At 40.8% G+C, this 19,250-nt stretch overlaps 1 protein-coding gene across 1 annotated transcript; it reads left to right on the top strand.

Moving 5' to 3' along the window:
* The first annotated feature begins 3,616 nt into the window (after window positions 1-3,616).
* Window positions 3,617-19,228, top strand: lpin2 (lipin 2). The gene is made up of 20 exons (XM_044023500.1): window positions 3,617-3,641; window positions 6,381-6,581; window positions 9,078-9,173; window positions 9,813-10,177; window positions 10,268-10,375; window positions 10,478-10,604; window positions 10,697-11,042; window positions 11,124-11,223; window positions 11,374-11,561; window positions 11,920-12,013; window positions 12,111-12,180; window positions 12,272-12,364; window positions 12,485-12,567; window positions 12,833-12,980; window positions 13,416-13,564; window positions 14,684-14,770; window positions 15,220-15,372; window positions 16,121-16,235; window positions 17,087-17,190; window positions 17,798-19,228. The coding sequence occupies exons 2-20, from the start codon at window positions 6,390-6,392 to the stop codon at window positions 17,940-17,942; spliced, it is 2,763 nt and encodes a 920-aa protein (XP_043879435.1). The 5' UTR covers window positions 3,617-3,641; window positions 6,381-6,389; the 3' UTR covers window positions 17,943-19,228.
* Window positions 19,229-19,250: the final 22 nt, after the last annotated feature.

Raw genomic sequence — 19,250 nt, forward strand, 5'->3', positions numbered from 1 at the left:
GTATGTGGCCCTGGAACAAAAATGAGTTTGACACCCCTGGTTTAGGTTATCTGTCCAATTCATTATTATGGCCCAGAATAATAATTTCTTAGGGTGCACTCCTTGACGATGTGGTGACACCTATAGGGAGAAGCCAAAAGAAGATCAATATCTATTAATTATAAAATGTTCCATTAATGTTTAGTTATATTCACTGACTGAAACGTAAGTCCACTTTTTGGGGGGTCTCCTTTTGCCTGGGGTCCCAGAGTGAAATGCACCTGCGTTTAGTTCATCCTCTAAGCCACTTCAATTTAATGCAGAGTTACCAATGTAGTTTAGTGAATGTTAAATAAATTACTCTTACAAAACGTAAGAAGCAGGGATAATTAATTGTATCCCTTACTTAACCCTGTCACACCAGCTGTGCTTGTGCGCCGCCACTGTGCGGCTCCTTAAGCCCGCAGCTCGCAGCCTCTCACCATTCACATCGCCGGGGGTTCGGGCATTGACACGTCAGGAGGAGGAGGCGGCTTCAGGGCAATTTCCCAGACAGAGTCATGGGCACCGACTGAGGACACCAGCGCGTCCTTCATCGGCAGTACCCCGCGGAAGTCATCCGAAGGTAAATGTTTACTTCACAGACTGATTTCTGCTTGTTTTTGACAGCAGCTGCTTGCGACAGTGTACCCCCCTTCTTGAATCCACCCTCTGCTAACGTTAGCTATAGCCTATAAGCTGGCTAACATCTTTGAACTGCGATGGTTTCATTTGAAATTAAGAGGCACATAGTGACGCGATTTAAAATTAATTCACCACTAAGTACAAACACGAGCTGGTCCTCGTCTAATTGAAACCGGCGACGTAGCGTCAGCGGTGGCCGTGGCTCTCGCTGTTTACGGTTTGCTGCTAACGGTAACGTAAACTCAACGGTGAAGCTAGCTGAGGGTGAAGTGACGGCTAACTGCTTTCAGTCCATTCAAATATACATGTCCTAAGAAGGTAGGCTTCACTGTTTTAATGGCTTTAATCTTCCGAAATGGTATGTGTTACTTTAACGACACACGCTTTATTGTCCTTTTCGTAGAGTTATCTGTGCTGGCGACTTCAGTCAAGTGATGTCATTGATCTTAGTTGGTGAAAATAGCATTTTTAGCCATAATAGCTCAAGGTATAGCTCATTTGCGTTATATCGTTAAAACGGGACAGCCCGTATAAGTTTGCTATGTGTTCTCTTGGCTTGTAAACAGTGCTACTACTTGACCAAACAACCCACCTTCCCGTGGCTGGCTTGCTTGAAACTATCACACTGACCTTGTACTGTTGTGGGAGATAAGAACGATAACACTTTTAGGCATTTTATGTAAATGTATAATGTGAGACAGGATCACAGTGATCACTTCATCACTGACACTCCAGTACACACTCTCAGCTCCTTGTTATTGTTGGAGATTACCTTGCAAAACATGGACTTTGAGTGAGCTGTGTTATGAAACCGCGTTCAGCAGTTGAATGTAAACAGTAGGTTTTCTTGGAAGCACCACACTAGCCTCACAGTAAAGATAATCTTGTATGTAACTTTCTTGTTGAAAGAGTTTTACAGAGGTTTAAAGTAAAATGAATGACCATTTCAGATGCTGTAACTTGATAGTACATCATTTCCTTGATTAAACATCCTATTTAAAAATGTTTCCAAGGTAATTTAAGTGTTCGTTCAAAACCCCAGAAAAGTGTTGAGCCTGTTAAGTCAGCATTTTGAATGACTAAAATTATTGATTAGTTAAACAATTAAACAATCGTCTATGTTGTAAAAGTAACCTATCAAAAATGTCCAGTGTAACACTGAAGAGTGAAAGTATCACATCTACAGGCTTATTAATATGACACCAAGTTCAATCATATTTCTAAGTTAGTTTAAAGAATGACTGGCTATTATTACTTTAATACAAGAAGGATTTTTTTCTTGTCATAAATCCATTACCTAATGCGTGCGTGCGTGTGTGCGTGTGTGTGTGTGTGTGCGCGTGTGTGTGTGATGTGCAAGCTATCTGCCTCTTGGTTGTGACTTTCTGTGAATTGCATTCAAATGAAAATGAAAGCCGCTTTTTATTGACTTGCACAGTGTCAAAACTGAAAGCCAGCCAGTTTGTCTGTGGTTATGATTGTCATGATTTTGTTACACATTAGAGGCATGCTCATTGCTGTTCCATTGGGTAGAACCTTAAACTTGTAAGAGTGGAAATTGTGTAACATGAGCCCTGTGTGGTCTGTTTGGCCAGCTCAGTCATGTGACTTTGCCACTCAGTCAAAGCAAATGTTCGTTTGGTAATTCCAAAAGTAGGCAGTGATTATGTAGTTTGAGTAAGTGGGTCCATAACACTTGCATGTATAATCATGTATGCTGTTTTTTAAAAACATGGTTTTATGTTGATTCTAGCTTGGTGGACAAGTCTGTTTGGTTTTTGACTCAGCTTTTTACCTCTGAAAGGAAAGTATTGGTTGAAGAATTTGACAAGAGCCATGAATTGAGAAAGAAGTGATCCTAACGCAGGGGGAAAATGAACCAGCAGCCGTTATCTCAGTGGGCCTCTGTTTTCTTTGGTGTGTTTACAAAAGGCTTAGCAGGTGGGAGAGTTGGACTGAGGCTTTTTTGGACATGCTTCATGCATTACATTATTCTGAGGAATTCATTTAGGAGCTAAATCTGGCAGGAAGATGCTTTAATTTGGACCTCAGAGAGACACAAACCTTTGTGGATTCATCATTGCTGGGACAAGAGTCATGAGTGCACTCACTGAGTTTCTATTGTGTGTTTCTATTGCTTGCAGATATGAATTAATTAGCATTTGGGCTCATTTTAGTCTGTAGTCTCATAGCTGTAATGATATGTTGTCAGGCATGATCCCTGATGAGGTAATCTCAGATCTTTTACAGGACTTTCCATAGGACTTTTACCTGGTTATCTGTGTGGTCACATGGCAGGAATGTCAAAACTGCAAGGGCATAAAGTGCAACAAATGACCAACATTAAAATCTCACCCAGCCCCATTGGTTACAGCACCAGTTGTCATTTGCCTCCCCCTTAAATAGTCATGCACAATAACAAGCACATGGAGCGACAATTGCGCCACACATGTGACTGACTGTGGTTGAACGTCATGTTGTGGAGACTGTGTGGCCCTTTTCCCTGAGCGTGTACTGTTATCATGGAAAAACACTTTGTAGCTTGTCAGAGAAATTAGCTGTGCATTATCAGTCATGCACCGCACCTTAAAGATCCCATCCCATTGGCTAAAACCTGTGGGCTCCGTCATCTGACTGGATGAGCGCAGACACTGCAAAGACTAGCCAAGAGAGAGGATGACGTTTATGACAGTGTTGCACAATTGCCACTGGCAAGAGATAGAATATCAGTATTTACCCATTAGAAGGTTAATTTCAAGGTGATATGGTGGACTGTTTTTGAGATTGGATCAGGATGGCAGAGAGTCTTTACTATGATAATCTGAGGGAAGAAGACACTGGTCTCAGTGGAGTCTCCTGATGCCCCACAAATGGTGATGAAGCGACAGAGATCTTGGGGTGACTGGGAGTTTCTGGGAAGCAACACAGACAACAGTGAGCAGGATGAGTCCTCAACTCTGAGGTCGTCCTGGTCTCTGGTGAGTCTAAACGACAGGTCTCTTATTTAGTCACAGCTTGAGCTGAAGGGCCCACTACTAGGTTTGCTTGGTTAACTGGAGTCAGTTTTGTTACCTTAATATCTGACAACAGTGCAGCACAAGGACAGTGTCAGTGTATGGCTATTTTCAAGACTAGATTTTCAACTTTAACCGTGAAAGAAGATGACAGGACACTGATAAACACTACCAGTTGGGTTTAGGATTGTTTTTTTCTATTCAGACTGCATCAAATTCAACCCCCACCTAATCTGCAAATGTACAAACTGATTTAATAGTAGTTTTGACTCAGAAGTTGAAGGACACAAGCATCTGTAATTCGTAAGCTGACTCTGAATATAGTGGTATTCTTAGAAGCAGATCACGCATGTTTACCTTGTGTGACCGCATTACAGAAAGAGTGACAGCTTTCCATGCACCTCCTATAATATTCTATTTAAATGTAGAATATGTTGATCAATAACCATTTATTGATGTTTGGAGCCTTGTTCTTAAGGCTCCGAACATGACCAGAAGTTAGCAATGTAGCACTTAACAGCACCTCCACTTCATGAATCTAAAATAAAAGTGAAACTTGCTTACATAACTTGGTGTCATAAACAACCTCTCTATGCAGTGTGTTATTTATTTTAATACAGCATGAAGCTCTTACTTTTCTGACGTACAGAAAATAATGAGTTAAGAACTGAACATGCCATGTGGTTACATTTTTCCCAGAGTGTGGGGTAGTGAAATGGTTTTGTATGTAGGGCATGCTACTTTTTTATTCAATTATCTATTTATACTTTGGTTTGTTGTTAACACTTAAGTTAAGTTAAGTGTGCAATCACTGCATAAACCACATTCTCTTATTGAACCAAATCTATGATGGATTATTTAAGAAGATATTATTGTATCGCACGTATTTATCAAAACATCACCATGGAAATGTGTGTATATATATATTCTCCAATAAATGGGTAAATTGGGTAAACATAATGTTAAATAAATTAAGAATACTTTTATTCAGGTCTTAATAAGTTAATGTTGGTAACACCGGAGTTGCTGTCCTCTATGACATTACACAATAGTCTAACCTAACCTTCACTGTGAACTAATTTTGTTTTCTTATTCTTTCAAATGTCTATTGATTAGACTGTTAATCTTTAATTTTGAGTTTTCAGTTCCACGCTCACTTTGCAGCCTAATGATTTTATCATGTCAGAGGTTGTGGTGCACATCAGCACATACTGCCACAGTTACCAGTGTAGCAAGTTCCTTTTGTTTACATTTCATGTTCTGAAATGTCTCATTAAATGCTCAAAGGAGTTTTGCAACAACATCAACAGCATATTTGAATGTAATAGCAGGCCTCAGTTCTCTGCAGAAAAATACACAGGTTACACATGGTTTGCAAAGTATGCAAACGTGAACCCACGCACAAAACTATTTTGTTGTTGGGTACTGTAAATATTTGTTTCACTGAGGCCAGAGAGGAAAACCTTGAAAGCAGATCGATTGTTTAGGTTTTTTTTCAATATCTTGTGCCAGAAATTTACTGTTCAACTTTGACACAGAACGTCTGCCAATCTTTGGCAGAATATAGCTTGTTGGATGCTGTTTGTTGGGTCACCCATACTTCACGGAGGAGTGTTTTTAAAATAATAATAATATAAGTGCTTTAGTCTTGCAATTCACCCAGTGTAGTATTTAAACTGAAATAATGCTTTTTTTGACGCTCCACTTTTTCATTCTCTACAAATCTGTACAAAATGTATGTCTCATTATTTGTATCTTTGGGGTTAAATGTGTCAGAATTATTTCAAGTTTCCCCGTACATGAATATTTTGATCAAACTGATGTTAAGGGCAGAATATCTTGACAGTGTTCACTGTATCTCATGATGCCAGCCTTGCAGAAATATCTCTGTTTTCAACTCCCTGCACCCACCTCACTGCTCCCATCAAGGCCAGACTGTGACCTAACGGTCAGTGTGAGAGTGCATTTCAGGTTATATAACCCAGTGGAATATGTTTACAAACCTTAATAAATGAAACCCTGAACCAAGCAAACCAGAATCCTCTTTGCCAAGTTAATGGTTAAACACAACACACTCTGACCCAGATCACAGATGACTGTCAATGATCTAGTTTCGGGAATTCAGCAAACAGGCCACAGGATGGATGGGTGGTTCGGGTGATTACTTAAAGCCTGTGTAGGATTTTATTTCTTTATCTTTAAATGGGATTGAACAGATATTTTAACCTATTATTTGTACAGATAATCTCATTGAGACTCAAACTATCTCTCAAACTACTTGACAAAAAGCAGGTTTTGTGAATGTAGAGGTAAACCAGGTCCATTTAAATATAGCCACATACCCTCTGGCTTGCATTTGTGTATACACAGCAGAGGGTTGTGAATGTAAACAGGAAGTCAGCTGCTTTCGACGCAACAGAGCAGTGGGAACAATGTTGTCTCTTCACATTGTTTCAGCCCAGACATCGGGCTTCAGCTCTTGATTTTTGCTCTGCAGGACAGTGGCCAGTGTCATCGTAACAGTGGCATAGAGCATAGAGAACAGGCACACAGGCACTGAGAGAGCTTGGAGGCAAAAGCCAAATGAAACTGAATGATAGATGACAGTGCTGAAGAATACACCCATCATAGGTTCAGTTGTTCCTCAAACTCTGCTTTGTTATTATTTGATTTATTTAATTAAGTTGTTCTTTCTCCCTCCAGGTGGACACCATGAACTACGTGGGCCAGCTGGCAGGTCAGGTGCTTGTGACCGTCAAAGAACTGTACAAGGGCATAAATCAAGCCACTCTATCGGGCTGCATCGACGTTGTAGTCGTCCGTCAGAGAGATGGAACGTACCAGTGCTCACCATTTCACGTGCGCTTTGGCAAGCTGGGCGTGCTGCGCTCCAAAGAGAAAGTAGTAAGTTGAGATTTTTCATTGCTTTAATTTGCCTCTCTGTAATATGGAAACATATTACCTGTCTCTGTTTTCTGTACTAATTAGATACTTTTTTAATGAATGAAAAGATTTTGGCTCTGTATTTCTGCGTTAGTAAGATACTTGAGAAGCTCCCGTTTCCTTCTTGAGAGCTCAGTTTGAGTAAACAGGTCCCAGTTGTTCAGTTAAATCATAAGCACTGTGTTATCCTATATCCGTGAAGTATGATGTATTTATCCAAATTATCTTGGAGAAACTTGGATAAGAATGTGCTTTCTAAGTCCTGAGGTGCCTGTGCAAAGTCCACAAACGAATTACAATAACATGGATATTACACATATTACGCATGCAAATCTCCCAATGTCTAAAACCCAAAGCAAAGTAAAACTGGATTAAACTGAACACCTGCAACAAGTTTGCTTCCAGTCAAGCAAGAAAAACAGAGTCAAAAAGTATCTCATTAATTCAGAAAAAAAGAGCCTTTTTTTGTAAGTGAATGCTAATATGCTTCTACTTTACTTAAACTGAAACATGTCAGACAGGAGCATCATGATTTCAGATGTTGTGCTCCGTAACACGTGCTGTAAGCAAATTACATTTTAAAAATGTTGTTTTGGCCTGAGTGATCACTGTTCCTCCCTTTTTAGATAAACTTAATCAGTCAAATTATCTGTTTTATATACATATGGGGCTTTAGCCATAATACATTTCATCACTGGAGCATCTCTGAATCATTTAGTGTCTTTGGCTCTGTTTGTGGAAGGCAGATGGGATGTTCTCAGGCTTTCTAGCTGTTAACTCTACATTCTTGCCTGGAGATGAGATGATGGTGCTATTTTCAGCCTTCACTTCTCACTTGAGACAATAGTATTCTAATTGCACCTTTGCTTCGACCTACTTGATGGGTAAAGAGCGGAAGTTGAGCCTTTTTAGTCGTGATGCAGTAGAAAATGTAAATGTTGTGGGTAAAGTAGGTGGAATCAGATAACTGTTGAACTGAAATTGAGGTTATTTAAATATATTCATACTCCGATCATCTCTTGATATTTGCTTGGTAATTAGTATGTATAAGTGGCTAATTACTCTGAGTGTTGAACTTGTTCTAAAAACAGTGCACACTCTGACATGCAAAAAGCTTTTTCTTGTTTGTGGAGCAAGTGGATGATGATTTGCAGGGGATCGCCACAGTCTCAACACCTACCCAGAATGCTGATAGGTTTAGAGGGGAGGAATGAATGAGAGGTTTCTATGGCAACAGCTCTACAACTTGAATGCGTGGGAGGGGCAGGAAACATGAAGACATAGGCTTCAACAAGGGCTGTTTTGTAACAAACAGTTACAGTGTCTCTGTAATCAGTTATTATATCCTCGAGGGCTGCTGCTAAATTTGTGCTGGACCAAACGCAAGCTGTGATATTTGTTTCTGTCATGCAGATCATTTTCAAAAAATCCAAAATTGGAACTGGACTGTACTCACCCAAATACTAATTACTTTTTGGCTGTGAGTGATGTTTCTCCTTGGTTGGCAGCCAGAAATTTTGCTGTTTCAATATAAAAACACTTACCACATATTGTCTCATTTCCCCTCTGCTCTTTGTTTTGGAAATGCAGAATACACGTATAGCTGTCAGAGCAAAAATAACCTTAATTTTGTGCAATCAGCTAGTCTCAATTGCCTTCAGTAGCTCTGCATGGTGTTGGCAAATTCACTGGTCAGACACTTCAGTATTATGTAACATGTCACTGACAAAAGAAGGTGAAGGGGGACATTCATTTATTCTGCCTTATTAATAACTTAGTATTAAAATTCCCAACCATCATTCACCACATAAATTGCACCTAGCAACCTTAAAGGGGTGAAATACAATCTTCTGGAGTGGAGAAGCCACAACAACACTGGTTTGTAATCATTAGCAATGGGAAAATATAAAATGCATCCTATTACATTGGTGGGCATTGGTTTGGAATTAATATTAATGATGTGGTTTCAGGTTGTCAGACTAGGCAGAGCACTTGAGTCCATGTCTGCCTGCTTTGTAGTCTCTGTCAGACGTGACCTGGTTCTTTTGCTTTTGTGGTGTCAAGTTTCTGAATGGCCTCAGGTCCACTGGGGTTTTGCCTGGCAGACATGAATAGCCCTGTTCTGTTGGCAGCCTCCGTAAAATACGAGCCCAGAGGACCCTTACACTTATTAGGTTTTCCAGAAGAAACCGTGCAGTGCCCACACTTAAAGAAGAAGAGAGAGCTTAATTGTCATTGTCAGTGAATAAAATACAAGGAGATAATAGAGTGCTATATTGGTTCATGAATTTTTAAAACTATGCTATAAAAACATTCTGTAAAACAAATAAATAGAATCAGCCACAGCTATGAGTGGGCACAGACATTTTCCAGGGTCTTATTTTCCAAATGAACATTTACTTCACAGTTGTCATGTTGTCACTGAGGTGTCAGTCAATCTGTAATTTATTCTTTCAGATTGACATTGAAGTGAATGGGGAGCCTGCAGACCTGCACATGAAGCTGGGGGACAATGGAGAGGCCTTCTTTGTCCAAGAGTCTGAGGAGCAGAATGTAAGCATCTCTTTTACCGCATGGTTTAATACAAAACATAGAAATAATACAGTTTTAGACTAATTGTACAAATTGTTTGGATATATTTGTAGTTTTAACAGCCTACATTAAGTTAGTTAATTAGTTTTTTATTATATATATATGAACAAAAACATTTGATTTCTGCTTTGTTGTATTTCTAGAAGAAGTTTATTTTGAACATTTATTCATCTGATCTATTAGTGAAATTTAAAGGCAGGGTAATGAAGAAAATGCAATATATTGCATTTTATACACACTGGAGCCAGTTTCCCAATGGCCACAGACATCTGTGAGGAAACCGTTACTACACTGCAGTTTCTACTTGTGACAGTTGACCTATTGCTCAAGCCCTCTGAGTTCCTATTGTGTTGGCTCAAAACTGAAGGCCACCCTGCTCCACAGGATACAGAAGTCACAGGCTTCATGTTTCTTATTCATGTTTATGGGTGGGATAAGAAGTGTCATGGGGTTTATCAGCATAGTTTATTAAAAAAAAAAGGTTTCTTTGTGTTTTAGGTGATCCACCCTGAAGATTAAAACACTTTTGAGCATCATGTTACTGAACGTGTAACACTAAGCCTCACATTCACACATTGTCACTTTTCCTCTTTACTCTAGCAAATTGTCCCTGCACACCTGGCCACCTCCCCGATCCCCACTGAGAGTCACCTGTTCTGGATCTCAGAGGTGGAGCACAGGACACCAAAAGATCTGGAGGATGACCCTGCAGACCCAGAGGACCCTCCCGAGCCTCCTGCTCCCAGCACTGTGTCCACAAAAAAGAAGAAGAAACGCAGGAAGAAGCACAAGGGAGACCCTCGAAGAGAAGAGCTGACCCCACCCATGTCGGTCACTACTGGTAATGCTATTGCTGCTAATGCGATTGCTGCTACATCTGCTCCTCTGTCTAATACTGGGCAGAATGAAGAGATCTTTGAGATGGACATGAGCTCTGATGAGGAGGCTGCAGCACATGTCTCTCGGTAAGTTCAGTTAGGAGTCGGTGCTTGTTAATTCAGCCAAGGTGTGCGTAGAGATGGGTTGATGATAATCTTTTGTAACCTTTCATTTAGGTCCCCTTCAGTGAGCACAATGCGTGACATTGACCCAAAATTACCTGCAGCTAGACACAGTCTTGAGGAGTATCCCTTGTCTGATGGTGACTGGCATGCAAATGACAGGTACATGTAGACAAGAACTTACAGCTTTCAACAAGGGTTTGGCAAAAGCACATTAATACAGACTGTTTTACTGATTGTTGGCATCTGATGTTCCCCCTTCAGTCACGGCTTTTCACAGGCCTTCTCCCCAAAGAGTGACTCTGAACTGCTCATCAGGCCTTCAGAGAGTATGCTCCGAGCAGAGTCCCACATGCAGTGGACCTGGGGAGAATTCCCAGAAACAACTAGGGTAAGCAGTTCTCTTCACATTGAAACATAAAAAACATATAGACGTAAGTGTGCTTATCTTGAACATATTTCTTACTTGTATCCAACATCCAGGTCACCAAGAAAGATAAACCAGAACCACTAAAAAGGGTGACCATCACCCCGTCAGAGAGCACACACTTCCGCGTCATTCTCAGTTCCGAGGCCATGGAGAATGAGACGGAGATCGAAAAGGAAGATGGCGGCTCCCCACTGTGCACTATTGTCAAGCCTCAGCCACGCACCCCTGTCACCCCTGTCACCCCTGTCACCACTGTAACACCAATGAATCCTCTCACCTCAGTCAGTACCATTAGTCCTATAACCCCCACAGAACCCCTGGATGTCCTGCCTTCCAGTGTGGCAACCTCCACCCCATCCAACAGCCAACAGTTGAGTGATTCACCCTCTAAGAAGAAAGGCAAGTTTTCCACCAAAATTAAAAAACAAAACACAAATTATAAATCCATTACATGATACATATTTTGTTTTTTGGATGCAGGTGTCCCGAAGAGGAGTCAGCATCAGGGTCCTGAGGATATCTACCTAGATGATTTGAATGTCCTTGAACCTGATGTTGCTGCAAGATATTTTCCCAAGAGGTTAGCCAATGAGAATTAATGTTGCAGTGCGTTTTAATTAAGAGGTCTCTTTTAAAACTGAAACATGCTGCAAAATAAAAATATTACTGCTCTAAAAGTACACTGATGACCTACACAGGTGTCACGATTCATTGTATTCTGTTGTTTCAGTGAGTCGGATGCAGCCTCTAAGCACTGGATGGACTCTGACATGCGCTCTGGATCACAGTCCCCTCAGTCAGTGGGTAGTGCTGCAGCAGATAGTGGGACAGAGTGTTTATCTGACTTGGCCAGTGACCTCCCTGATGTTACCTTATCTCTGTGTGGAGGCCTCACAGAAAATGCAGAGATATCCAAAGGTAGACCACAATAACCCTTAATTAAAATGCAACCTTAAGTGCACTTATTACTTTCATGCTAGGGAGAAAGTCTCTACTGTGTGTAAAGATATATAGTCGCATATATGTCCCCATATTTCTCCTAAAAGGGCACTTGTCTCTATTTTACAAGGACCAAAGCACAACTGCTCTTTCTCTCTTAAGTTTCAGACCTTTTTTTATTTCCTTGTCCGTTCAAAAATATGCATATAATCTTAAGCAGGTTAGCAGCAAGTTTTCTGGCCTTTCTGTGTGGCTTTAAGTAAGATCTTCAACCTCATCACCACTGACCTTTTCATCTGCTATCTAATTAATTTCCCTCTCACCTCTGTGTTTGCAGAAAGGTTCATGGAGCATATCATCACCTATCACGAATTTGCTGAAAATCCGGCAATTATAGATAACCCCAACTTAGTAGTTAAGATAGGAAATAGGTAAGTAAGCATTTCACTTTAGATTATAAAAAAAAATATATGTAATGTAATTATACTTGGTATAATTATAATTATATAATTATCCCTCTGTTATCAGGTATTATAACTGGACACTAGCTGCACCCTTGATTTTAAGTCTACAAGCATTTCAGAAGAATCTACCAAAGGTATTCGAGTCTTTCCTTCATGTACAGTCTCTAGCTGTGGATCATTGTAAACTGGCAACTAGCTCACAATCGCATGTCTTGTTTATTCAAGGCTACAGAGGAGGCCTGGGTGAAGGAGAAAATGCCAAAGAAGTCTGGCCGCTGGTGGTTCTGGCGAAAGAGATCAGACAGTACAATCAAGCAGGTGGGCACATGATAAATAAACTTGCAAGAACATACGTACTGTACGGACATGTACGGACAGTGTTTTCAGATCTATTATTATTCACATTGATATCGTGTTATTGTTTGATCGTTTTTACAGTCTGAAACCAAGCTTGAAACCAAGGATGAGTCTCTTTTGGAGGAAGAAGGGCCCTCCGTATCTCAGGAGAAGCTGGCCTTATCGTAAGTCACGCTAAAGGTTTATTTGTGTGAGAGTGTGTGAGTCAACTGAGGTCAGTAATTGAAAGAACACTTGGCACGAGATTGTGTCAAAACACTGTGTTATCACTACACTGAGTCCATAGGTCAAGTTTCAATACATGTACTCCTTTGTGCTTTGTGTACAGTAGTTGTTTAGACCAATGTTTGAATTATCAGGTAGGTTTTCAAGTAATTTGTCAGAATAAAGACATAAATAACAACAGGTTTTGCGTGTGTGTGTGTATAGGCCTAAAGCAGGAGATTCATCCAGCGATGAGGAGGCCAAGGAGGTGAGCGCTGCATCCTGTCAAGAGAGACTGCAGCCAGTCGAAGGCCACCACCACCCCATCCCCCACACTTACAGGAAGTCACTACGCCTCTCTTCTGATCAGATAGTAAGTACATTTCTCAACAATGTGTTTCCCCTCCTCGCTCTCGTTGTCCTGTCAAACTATAGAATGTTGCTTGTAAGATAATATTTATATGCTTTTAAAGTTTTATGGTCATTTTCCAGATTCTTTTGAACGGCTAATTAGGCTGGTTGTTGGTATAGAAAATTTCACAAATTGAACAGTGCTTTGCACTTAATGAGATTGGTACATCAAAGGGTTTTATTTGTAGTTTCGGACTCCCTCTGCTGGCCAGCTATGAATTTCTGTTGTGTCTGCTCCACCTTGACCCTGTAGGGGGCTCTCAAGACCTTTTTATGTCCGTTATACTGTGGATTACAGTAGAGAGACACTGGGACAGAGTGCACTGTAGAAACTCACGTGACTTATTAAAGTGGACTTTGATTCCTGATGCCTTGACTGTTTTTCTTGTATTACCAGGCCAGTCTGAAATTGAAGGAGGGACCGAATGATGTGACGTTCAGCATCACCACTCAGTACCAGGGCACATGCCGCTGCGAGGGCACCATCTACCTGTGGAACTGGGACGACAAAGTCGTTATCTCTGACATTGATGGCACCATCACCAAGTATGTTTCCCCAACTCATTCAGTGGTTTTATGCCTCTGAGGCATTTTTGTGTAATACTGTTGTGATGGAGCATGCGCACACTGACACTCTTTGTCAAATGTGAGCTGTACTGTACACTAAATAGCTGTTTTTTCTCGTCTGCTACATTGCCGTTGCTCAGCTCTCTTATTATTATCATTATTAAATACTAAGGCATGTGTGTGAGGAGTAGTCAGTGAATCTCTTTAAGGATGTAACACATATTGTAATTTAGTGAATAACATATTCAAGGAGTCCTGTGGAGATACCTGTGACTCATCCTTGTCTTGTATTATGTATTTTTAATCTAAAAAGGAAAGTAATTTGAGCATATGTCAAAGTGTAATCCTATTTAAGGTCTTAGTGTTTATAAATTGCCCACATAAGGGTTAGGGTTGGATTTGGTTGAAATAACGTTACTGAACAATGAAAACATTGGATCATAAATCAGTTATGTAGGTACTTTATTTTTCATATGTTAATTTCCCACACTATTCTCAGCAACCTCACAGCTCAAATAGCAAATCTAAACTTAGGACACGCTGCAAATCTCTTCATTAAAACTCTTTAATTGGCTTTAAGCCACATCTGTCTCATTTGACACACAACTAATGTATATGCTGTGATTTCAGTGCCAACTATAAGGTTCTTAGCTGGTCAACATCAAACAGGGTCTACATTTGACTGCAGCTTATTATCGCTGTGACCCTTTGGGCCAACCTGTGACATGTGGCTTTCTCTCAGTAACACAGTGAAGAGCACGGGGGCTATAATGAGCCCATTTACATGTCAGGCTTTAAGCACACACTGTCATACGCTGAGGTTGAGACGGTATCTTTCCTATGAGCCTGTGTAATCCTCATTAGTGGAGAACAGTCCATTATGTTCTCTATTTAAGATGGAACTGGTAAAGTAGTTACAGTGCTTCATGTGACATCTTTTTGGCAGAGCGTGCCACCAGTCTTACTGAATTTTCTTTTACAGACGCGCTTCCTCCGTCTGCCACTGTCCGTCTGTAGCATTTCTTTTATTTTGTGTGTGTTTTTGTCAGAGGTGTGGCAGATTGTCATTAACATTTGTGTGTGTGTGTGGTATTTTAGGTCAGATGTGTTTGGACAGATCCTGCCACAGCTGGGGAAGGACTGGACCCACCAAGGCATTGCCAAGCTTTACCACTCAGTCGCTGAGTAAGTGCACAACAACAGCACTGATCAATCACAGAGGAAAGATGCGTGGTTGGTCAGGGATTACACTGTCTGGAATTGATTCCTGGTTCATCTCTCTGGGGTTCATATTTGTGTGGGTTGATTTGAGGTGAATGACTCAGGAAGTTAAACAATTATCAAGACAAGGCAAAACCCCCCTTCACATTACTGTTTAACCACTTGTCTCAAATTTTTAAATGTTGACCTGCCTTTGCAGCTTTATTCATGTGGGGAATAGAATGTATAATACATTTGGAGGAAATGGCCTATTGTCATTGTGGGCAGTCATAATGAATAGAATCTTTCCTCAGCAAAAGTTGGTGTGACTTCTCCTCCAACCATTATTACAGATCTAATTAAAGTGCTATTTTTAGTAGATATTGAAGTGTATTTGAAAAGCTTTTAATGAGCACCACTTTCCCCACTGGCAGAAACGGCTACAAGTTCCTATACTGCTCAGCTCGAGCTATAGGCATGGCAGACATGACGAGAGGATACCTGCACTGGGTCAATGATGGAGGCACCATCCTGCCACGTGGACCCCTCATGTTGTCTCCCAGCAGCCTTTTCTCCGCCTTTCACAGGTATGTACTGTACATTACATGCTGCCTCCAAGGTATCGACATATTCATTAATTATCAGACTAAAGCTAATTGTCAACCTTCTATATATGTGTGTGTCACTTTAGGCTGTGGATGCAAAATATGAGTTGATAATAACGGTTATTTTGTCTGCCTTTTCTTTCTATCAAAAATCCCAAGGCTTACTTCAAGTGACATTGTGTGTTTTTTGTTTTTTTTTGCATTCACTGCTCAATTCTGCTGGGAATCAGTGTAAAAATGTTTGTCCTTGGTGAAAAAGATTGTTATTTACATCATGTGGGGCTCTGCCATAGTTGTTCAGACAATTTGTGATGGAGTTGTTGGAGTCAAGTTAACTAGACAAATATAACCCTACACGTAATGGTTGAGCTGCAGCTTTCTGTGGTCAAAAATGTCCTGAAAATGACCGTGCCCAAAACAAGCTAAACTCAATGCCTTCTGTGTCAAGAGTTCAGGGAAAGTTACAAAACCCTCTGTTCATCTAATGGTTAAGTTGATCCCGATGTTGTTTGCACTGTGTAGAAACACCTCTGCTATCCTGGCATTTTGATTTCCATCGCTTTGCACCCAAATTTAAACCTGTAATGATGAAAAGAGAGTTGTAACCTAAAGAGACTGAAATAAAGCAGTCTGGGGGAAATTAGACACGTGTTTGGCCAAGTTAACTTTTGACCTTTTAATAAGGACATACAATATTTGTGTCACTAATTGAACTGTCTGATTACTTTAGGGAGGTTATCGAGAAGAAGCCCGAGATCTTCAAGATTGAATGCCTTACAGACATCAAGAACCTGTTCCAGCATAACAAGCAGCCATTCTACGCCGCCTTTGGGAATAGAGCTAATGTGAGTTAATGGATGTTTGAAGATGTCAGACTTCAGGACATTAAAACACTCACTTCTGCACGTCTGTGAGCTGTGTTTTCCAGAAGCCAGTGTAGTCGTGATGTACTGTAAGATCATCGCAACATGTTGCCTATCAATTAGTAGACATTTCACTAAACGTATGAAATCAGCACTGGGCTGAACTGGCGCTGAGGTCACTGGTGGATCATGGTCCCATGTGACTGTCTGTGGAAGGGACCTCAAGCCAGGCCCAGCGTCTCGTCAGCTGCATAAACACAAACACCCAGATCAACTCACTGTCTGTCTCCATTATGTGCCAAAACACAAAGAACAAACACACACTCAGTCATTTTCTTGCCTACAAAAAACATCAAGTGTAGAAATGTTGCTGTTATGTGCATTAGGTGGAGCATCAACAGGACATTTGTGGTTAATGTTACAAACATGTTGTACAAACTGATGTCCGTGATGTACCAGCAGTGTGTCATTCACATTTTAACTAAGGTTATGTCTACATTATTCCATTTTTGTTTCTGCTGTAAGCCCTGAAATGGAGAAGTTCAAAAACTCTGCTGGCTCCATTTGAGTTTGATGACTCCAGGGGTGTGTTTTTAGTCTGGAGGGCCAGAATCATCATGAGACCTTTTGGAAATGATGATGAAGCATGAAGTGCCTGATTGCTTCTTCTTACTGGCCAACTATTAGTTTTAAAGGAGAGGCTCTGTTAACACTCACTCACACCATGTTGTCATTCTCATGGTGGACGTCTTTGCTCCTACATTCCATCATTCTTTGTTGTTGGTAGTACTTTATGTGAGATTGACCCTTTTAAACATCATGTGTCCGTACAGGATGCGTTTGCCTATAAGGAGGTGGGAGTTCCTGTGTGTAGGATTTTTACAGTTAATCCCAAGGGAGAGCTGATCCAGGAGCAGACCAAGGGCAACAAGTCTTCGTAAGAACATAAACTTCCTCCTTTTCCTGTCTTTATTACTGTTGGGACTCACTTCAGTGAGACACAAGACACCGATACAGTCGCACTGCTTCTTTTTGCTCGGCAGCCGTGTTTACATAGTGTTGCGGGGAAACCACAGGTGTTACTGATCACATTAACAATGGCTTTGTTCAGCTCGTGTAAGTCAGGGCGGTGTGACCGTGAACCAGCACGCAGTCTGAGAACTGAGGGAGCTAAATGAATCTCTTGACTAGTTACACCTGTGACCTGTCAAAATGGCTGCTGTGCAAAAAGACCCCAATGTTAGTGTCTACAAATGTACCAATAACTGATAATGCATTTACCAAACATTGCTTAAACCTGCACTAATCCACTGTTGGAGAGACTTTCAGCCTTTTATTTTGACACCGCAGATGTTTTCCTTAATTCCCACTGCTCTTAACAGAGTCAGTTTTGGTCTGAAATGAATGCTAATGTTGTTTCCAGTCTTCAAGATGTGTAAATAAACGTTTTGATATTTGAATTTCCAAATGGCTACAAAAACTGTACCAGCCTGCTTTCTGCTCTCGCTCACTCTAACCACACTGCGTGTTGTGTGATCTCACAGTTACGGCAGACTCAGCGAGCTGGTGGAGCACGTGTTCCCTCTGTTGAACAAAGAGCAGAACCAGGCCTTTGTCATGCCCGAGTACAGCTCCTTCTGTTACTGGAGACAGCCCATACCAAACATCGACCCAGATGAACTGCTCTGATCCGGCACATGTGGATACCCCAGGTATACGTACACATTCAAGACTGTGCACTGGACTGGAAACCACGTGTCCCGTCTTTGCTCCAGAATACTTGGACACACAAAATTTTGGTTCACTTTAATTACCGATTATAGATGAAGTGGAAGTGGTTTCCAGACCGGCAAATCCTGATTGATAGTCGCTGAAAGGTCTCATCCCACGCAGAAAGGAGTCCCCAAGTAAAATCCTTATTCTTATTTCCTGATGCCTGTGAAGGCAGCATAGTCACGTGAACTCTCTGTGGTGCACTGCACAGGGACAGAGATCTGAAGTCTTTTTGTCTAAAACCTTCAGCAGAGAGGATGATCATCTTTTCCGGGGAGCAACAGAGGACCATTATCCAGCAGCACTCACGGAAGAATTTCTTTTTTCCTTTTCCTTATCTTTGGAAATCTCTACGGAAGTGAGGTCTAACATTCAAAGTGTTAAGAGACACACTGTTAATTAAAACAGGAAATGCAGTTAACATGTTAAAAAAAAACAAAAACAAAACAGCAGTCGTGTGCTGGAAGTATTTGCTGAGGCTGCTGCGTTTGCGAGACACAGGTACGCAATCATTCTTTGTAGTTTTCTGTTGTTAAAAACTAAGTGAAGCAGTAGAGAACAGGAAACACACTCCACCAACTATGAGCTCTTCAGACTGCAGTGATGAGCCGACGCTGGTGAACTCACACACATTTCATATTTGGTCTCGTTTGTTAATATTCAAGGTTGTACCTGGGATTTATTTTTCTCAACAAGTATGTGAAAGGAAAAAAAAAGAAGAAAAATGAACAACATGAAGCAGCTTCATATAATATTGTCTTGCTGTTATTTTAATGTTTATTCTGTTAAAAACGAGCTCTGGCGGCTTAAGTATGTTTGTGTCAACGGTGCAGTCATTATTTATGATAATTGAAATGTCTAAGTTATTGATTTCTATTGTGACGTCTTTTTGCTCGTTTGCTCGGAAAACAGGAATCACATAATGCAAAAATGTGGAAATGCGTCAAATTGTATTTTGGACGTTTGGTCACAGGTTACCATGCACTTAACAGGAACAGCTAGGCCTTTTATGAACTCTCGATTTTTATTTTTGGGTGTGTCTTGGATCCCGTTTTTCATGGTGACCTCCTTTTCCTCGTTTAACAATGAACCTCTCAACATGTGATCGACACATTCCCGAGCAAACCTCGGAACCTGCAGCTTTAGTATTAAAAATGGGAGTAAAATGTAAAGGGAATATGTTGGAATAGTGGAAATAAGATCCTAAAAATGAAGACGTGACGT

Source organism: Solea senegalensis, linkage group LG1 (assembly GCF_019176455.1).
Source record: "Solea senegalensis isolate Sse05_10M linkage group LG1, IFAPA_SoseM_1, whole genome shotgun sequence".
Taxonomy (NCBI): Eukaryota; Metazoa; Chordata; class Actinopteri; order Pleuronectiformes; family Soleidae; genus Solea; species Solea senegalensis.